This window comes from Anneissia japonica, unplaced genomic scaffold, assembly GCF_011630105.1.
Source record: "Anneissia japonica isolate Jap-2015-1 unplaced genomic scaffold, ASM1163010v1 scaffold1810_len1271414_cov176, whole genome shotgun sequence".
NCBI classification, from domain to species: domain Eukaryota; kingdom Metazoa; phylum Echinodermata; class Crinoidea; order Comatulida; family Comatulidae; genus Anneissia; species Anneissia japonica.
In genome coordinates this window covers 134554-140553 of record NW_022702449.1, presented here as the reverse complement: position 1 = coordinate 140553, position 6000 = coordinate 134554, and the positions used below count along the sequence as shown (strand labels likewise).

Genomic DNA, 6000 nt, shown 5'->3' with positions numbered 1-6000 from the left:
TTTATTTTCAATTAAGCGAAACAGAGTATTTACGAAACTGTTCGAAATTATTCAGGTTAGCATATGTCTAGCAATATATACGTTAAGATTCGTAGTAACAATAATCAATTAACCAAAATGACATCAAAAAAGCACAAACAAACCACAAAATTCACAAATTCAGGACCAGACAACACTCAAAAAACAAAAACCAAAAAAAAAAAAAATGTTTTCATTATGTAAAACCCTATTCATTTGTTTATTTTCAATTATGCGAAACAGAGTATTTTCAAATCTGTTCGATAATTATTATAAGTTTATGATATGAACCTTAATAAAGTTCATTAAGAATTCCTATTATGGAGGGGATTGCAGAGTTCTTAAATCGTTTAGTTTTGGGAATGAGTCCTTGGAGTTTTCTTACTCTTCTGAGTGAAACGTTTGAGTCAATACGTCTGGGAGGTAGCATATGCGAGTAGCGTTCAGAATTGTATAGCGATTTTGCAAATGAAGTCAAAAGAGTTCTCCTTCTTTCAACTAAAGTGGGGATTTGGTATAGATCTAGAACTTGATCATAACAAACATGACGCTAAGGATAAAATAACACAAAAGATATTTCGCTTAAAGTGCTTATTATTATTATTATCATTATTATAAGATTTACATAGTACACATATCCAATTATAGAAGGACTGCTCAAGACACTTTTTTCCCCTGGTTATTGGAGACAGAATCAATCGTACACAATGTGCAACCCCCTCCACTACCTAGGCAGTATTCCTAGTGAAGTGTGTAATTAGCACTACTAATTTCATTCCGATCGTTCAACTCGAACTAGGTAAAAAGTGTCTTGCCCAAGGACACAATCAGTGTGACGAGCATCGGTTTCGAACCCCCAACCTACTGACTAAAAGCCGAGCGCCTTACACGCTGCGCCACGCAGTTGATGTTTACATAATTTAGCTGGTAAAGTATTTTTGGAATGCTAATAGTCCGTTTGTATATAGCCAATATTTATTTTGGTTTCTTTACCTTTTTAGTCTTGTTTGATGTTTGAAGATGAAATAAAAGTGCAAAAAAAAAAAACCATCTATATGATTTTAATTTCAATACACATATATACTGAATAACATATTTTGCATTCAGAATAAATGTCCCAACAAAAAAAAAAATAGAGAAACAACAAAAATATATTTAATATTCTACAACACAACAATAGCATCTCGTTTTTGGAAATTATGGTGATTAAAATGAAAATATACTTGTGGAGTTTTCTTACATCTCTTAGTGTGATGATGTTCGGATGGTGTCCGTAACGCAGTAAAATTTCTATCTCTTCTTGGATGTCCCGCTTGCATTTTTCTACAATCTTGACTGCATACTCTTGACCTGTTGCTTTGTGGACACACCTTCTACAAACGGAATAGGAGCCCAAACCAATCTCCTAAAATAAAAATAAACCATCATTACAGAGAATGGAGACAGATTTGTAGGCCAAAGGTTGTATGACCTTCGTACAACGCACTGTGTGACTGGCTTAACAGACCAACATAAACCACTTTGATCATCAGTGAAATAAAATAAGAAGTTACCTGTTTAAGGTCATATTCCTCTTGTATTGACGTTACTCGTGCATGTAATAACCCGGCTTTCTGTGAAGATAACAAAAAGTGTTACAATATGTTCATCCATGGCAGACTCATTTTTATTCTACAGTATTTTATAAAATTTATGTAGCACAGAAGAACTACTCAAGGTGATTTTTTTCCCTGGTCACCGGAATTCAGAATCAACAATACACAACAAGCAATTTCCTCTGGTCAACCTCACGATTGTCCAGTGCTTCTTAGCCACTGCGGCATATGGCTTTCGCATTCTGAGGGGTACATGCTTCATGCAATTGCCAATTTTAATAGTTTTGGTGTAAAAATATAAACTCTTGTGCCCCATTTTATAGATTTAAAAAAAATGGTTTTATAGTTTTTACTTTATATTTAAGGATTATAGTTCTTCGATCAACTTGGGAGGACTGAACAAGGTTTATTATTGCTTTCCAACATTTTTCCCATATTTTTCCTCTTTAATTTCTTACTTGTTCTATATTATTTCTTGTTGCTGAAGTTATTTTTCCACCTTCCATTGACTCGATAAGATCCGGGGCGACGAAACTGAAGCCTCTGAACAGTTGGTGAGCGCTGGCACTAGGCGGGACTCCAGGTGAATCTGGCGAGGTCAATATACAAACATAATAGACTTAGAGGCCAAGAATGTTAGCACTGTGGCACTGGTTTTGGACTCCCAATTAAAAGATTGTGGGTTTCTGTGTCCTGGGCAATGTACTTAATCCACATCTTCATTCTCCACCCAGGATATTAAGTAATACAACTTCATAAACAAAATAATAGCCGCCACATATAAGAGCTCAGTAATTACGACCTTCCACAAGTACAGTCTGAAGTGTACTGTCCAGCTACCTAATTTTCAAACATGCACCAAGTTTCATAAAGTGCATATAAGCCAACTGTAGACACTGTCTTTCAAGTCTTTACCTAAGAAAAAATTTTACTAACCAAAGCATACGAGCAGTGTCTTATAACAGCGTGAATATTAATATAATTTTGGGGCAAACCGATCTTACCAGTCGGCAACTCAACAAGCAGATAAGGCAAAACAAGTTTTGACCTAATCAAAAGGAAATACTATTGTAATTGAAAAGACATCTTAATGAAATTGTTGAAGGGGATGTTATCTTACCCTTCGGTGTTCTGGAGGTAAACTCTTGGTCAAAATAGAATGCGTCGTCTGCTCTTGTTACTGCTGGTTTGAATGGTGGTGCTTGTTCCCTTTTCAAAAGTTTCTAAGTGAAGCAAAATATTTTGTTGTTGTGAACGCATTATATGTAACATGAAAAAAAAAGCTCATGCATATAAAAACTAAAGTATATCACAGCTGATTGGTGGAAAACTACAGGTTTCCTTCTGATTAAGACCCCTCCAATTAAAGACCACTTTTCTATGGTCCCAAATTAACATGTCTATTATTCTAATTAGAGAGAAAAGCTGCTAAAGATCAAAGAAACCCCAGTCCAGAATTAGTCTTTAATTTGAGGGAGACCTGTACTATTAAATTTTCTTTATTGTCATTTACAAACCTACATAATGCCAAAAAACATCTATGTTTCTCACCCACACCCACAAAACTGACCCAAAATCCTAAATTCCAGTCTGCGATATTGTTTGCAAAAATATTTTTTTTTTTTTTTTTGCAAGGAGCTGCCTAAAATACTAGTGTAGTGTTTCAAAAGGCCACTTTTCAGGCTTTAATTTTTTATAATTAGTTACCAAAAACTTTTTTTTAGTTACCATTTTAGCAACCAAAATGCATGGCGTGAATGACAGTTAGCATTGAAACTTAAAATCAAGCATGGTAACATTTTTTTGTAATTGCCAACTGACTGAACCTAATTTTAAATCTTTATTAGCCAAATTCAGTTAATAAATAAAATACTGAAAGGAAGATTACATTTAATGTAATATATATCTGTTCATATTTATACTTACTGGCCAGTTTATGCTAGCAAAGAATTGATGATTTTTTATATCTTCAACGCCCTGTGTACCTGCCCCTAACCGGTTGGCTGGATTTCTTTTAAATAGCTGCCTCAATAAACTTTGTGCTTCTGGACTTAAAAATTGTGGCATTCCTAGCTTTGCTCTAAAAAATAATAAAATTGCTCATATAAATAATAAAAAGAAAAACAAGATATAATATATTAACAAATAACATTGTTAATAATACATTTTACTTTTTTTTTTTATACTAGTTTATAAACACAGCGGGATTTTGTTACTTTTAAGATTAGTTGCATCGACATCTAACAAATCTTTTGATCGCATAGTGTTGGTTGAGTAAAAGTGCTGATACACATATTAATTCGTATGTGGATTATTTTTTGGTTTACTCTTTCATTTTGAATGGTTTGAAGAGAAAACCATTATGGAATTTGTCTTGTCCTTGTCTTCTTCTTTGTTTATAGTGTATGAAGATGTTTTATGTTCATGTTTCTGATGAAAAAATAAGATCCTTCTACATACAGAGGGTATGTATGAACAATAGCTCTTGGCATTGAAATTTCAAAATTTTGCCAACAAATTTTTGCTTATTAATAACCACAACATTGTGATAAAAAATTTAGTATAATTTTGAATTAAATTAATGTTTGTGCAGTTTTAAATGTTTTAATGCATATTTATTACAATAATTTATCAAAATGACGAATTTGAATTTTATTCTAAGTATTCTCTGAGTGAACAAATGCACATTTGATTATAACTTTTATAGAAAAATCATAGTAACATTATACTATAATCATAAGTATAAAATATGTCATATTTTATATACATTAATAACTGTTCATTAACTTATAATGCCAGTGAAAGCTTACTTGAGAATCATAGCCATTGTTTCTTTCCTATGTTGTCCCTGAAAAGGTAGTGCTCCTGTTAACATCTCAAACTAAAAATAAAAAGAAAGTGAAAGACATAGTGGCTTGCATGACAACAGATTGGTAACAAGAGGCTTTATAAATGCATTGTTCAACCAACAAGGAAGTCTAGGAAAGATTGCTAGTCTGGCTCCAGGGGTGAAATCTTTCAATGTTTTGGAGTTTATGATGATTATGCTAAATGAACACAATACATTAGGGAATCACATCAAAGTTCAGCTATTGGTGTTTAACACCAAAAAGGGTAATCATTGTTTGACTGGGGATAACTGATAATCCCCCATTTGTGCCTTCACTGCAAATATACAGGTTATATATATTTGCTATTCCATCAAATATACAGGTTATATATATTTGCTATTCCATCAAATATACAGGTTATATATTAATACTTTTCCATCATATATTGTCTATTCCATCCCAATAACAATTACTATCAACACTGCAGTACCCGCTGCTTACTTGGACTCGGAATTCAACAACCCTGTCCATCAGGCACAAGTTAGGTGGTCTAGAGGTATGATGCCAGGCTAGTGATCTGGAGATCGTGGGTTCGAGTCCCACTGAGTATTCAGTACATTTCCATGTCAGGTAGGGCAAAATTACACCTATACATGTTTCTCTTGGCGCAAATCCAGTTATTGTCTATTCCATCATGACAATAACAATTACTATCAACACTGCAGTACCCGCTGGTTCGAGTCCCACCCGAGAACAACTTGCGATTTTTTTCGCAATTGTTTTCAAACGTACTGAGTATTCAGTACATTTCTGCGTCAGGTAGGGAAAAATTACACCTATATTATTATAATTACATTTTCCCAAACACACATATACATGTGTCATATGCATTTACAAGTATCAAGACAACAGACGATTGGAATGTAAATTTTAATCACTTAAGGAAATTGAATTCAACATTGGTATGAATAATTTATTACATGGATTACTCATGGTCATGAATGCTAGATGCCTGGCTGATAGCATTCATCCGTTAATGATGTGCTATTTATAAAGTGCATATTGCAATAAACAGCCTCCATGTACTTTACATTATTACCCCCGGTCACCGGATTAAACACATCATCGGCTCCCTGGGGAGCACCATTCCACAAGAAGCTGAAATCGGCCATTGGTATTGGATGCTACAAAGTATCCACTTATTGATATATGGTGTTTATTGCAATAATCTGCCTCTAATGTACTTTACATTATTATCCCCGGTCATTGGATTAAACCCATCCTTACCTTCCTTAGGGGGGAGCACCATTCCTCAAGAAGCTGAAATCAGCCACTGGTATTGAATTCTACAATGTATCCACTTATTGATATATAGTGTTTATTGCAATAATCTGCCTCTAATGTACTTTACATTATTACCCTGGTCATTGGATTAAACACATCCTTACCTCCCTTAGGGGGAGGGGGGGGGGCGCATTCCTCAAGAAGTTGAAATCAGCCATTGGTATTCGATTCAACAAAGTACCTACAATGATGATAAAGCATCTTGCCCAAGA

General features: G+C 34.1%; 1 protein-coding gene across 1 annotated transcript in view; it reads right to left on the bottom strand.

Moving 5' to 3' along the window:
• The window catches only part of LOC117103940 (ribosomal protein S6 kinase alpha-3-like), a 46206-nt gene that overhangs the window by 9311 nt on the left and 30895 nt on the right, over positions 1–6000 (bottom strand). The window contains exons 9-13 of the mRNA XM_033244599.1: positions 4424–4494; positions 3540–3693; positions 2734–2836; positions 2072–2202; positions 1572–1631 (exon numbers count right to left, since the gene is read on the bottom strand). Coding sequence (XP_033100490.1) covers positions 1572–1631; positions 2072–2202; positions 2734–2836; positions 3540–3693; positions 4424–4494 — 519 coding nt within the window. The remainder of the gene's footprint in view (positions 1–1571; positions 1632–2071; positions 2203–2733; positions 2837–3539; positions 3694–4423; positions 4495–6000) is intronic.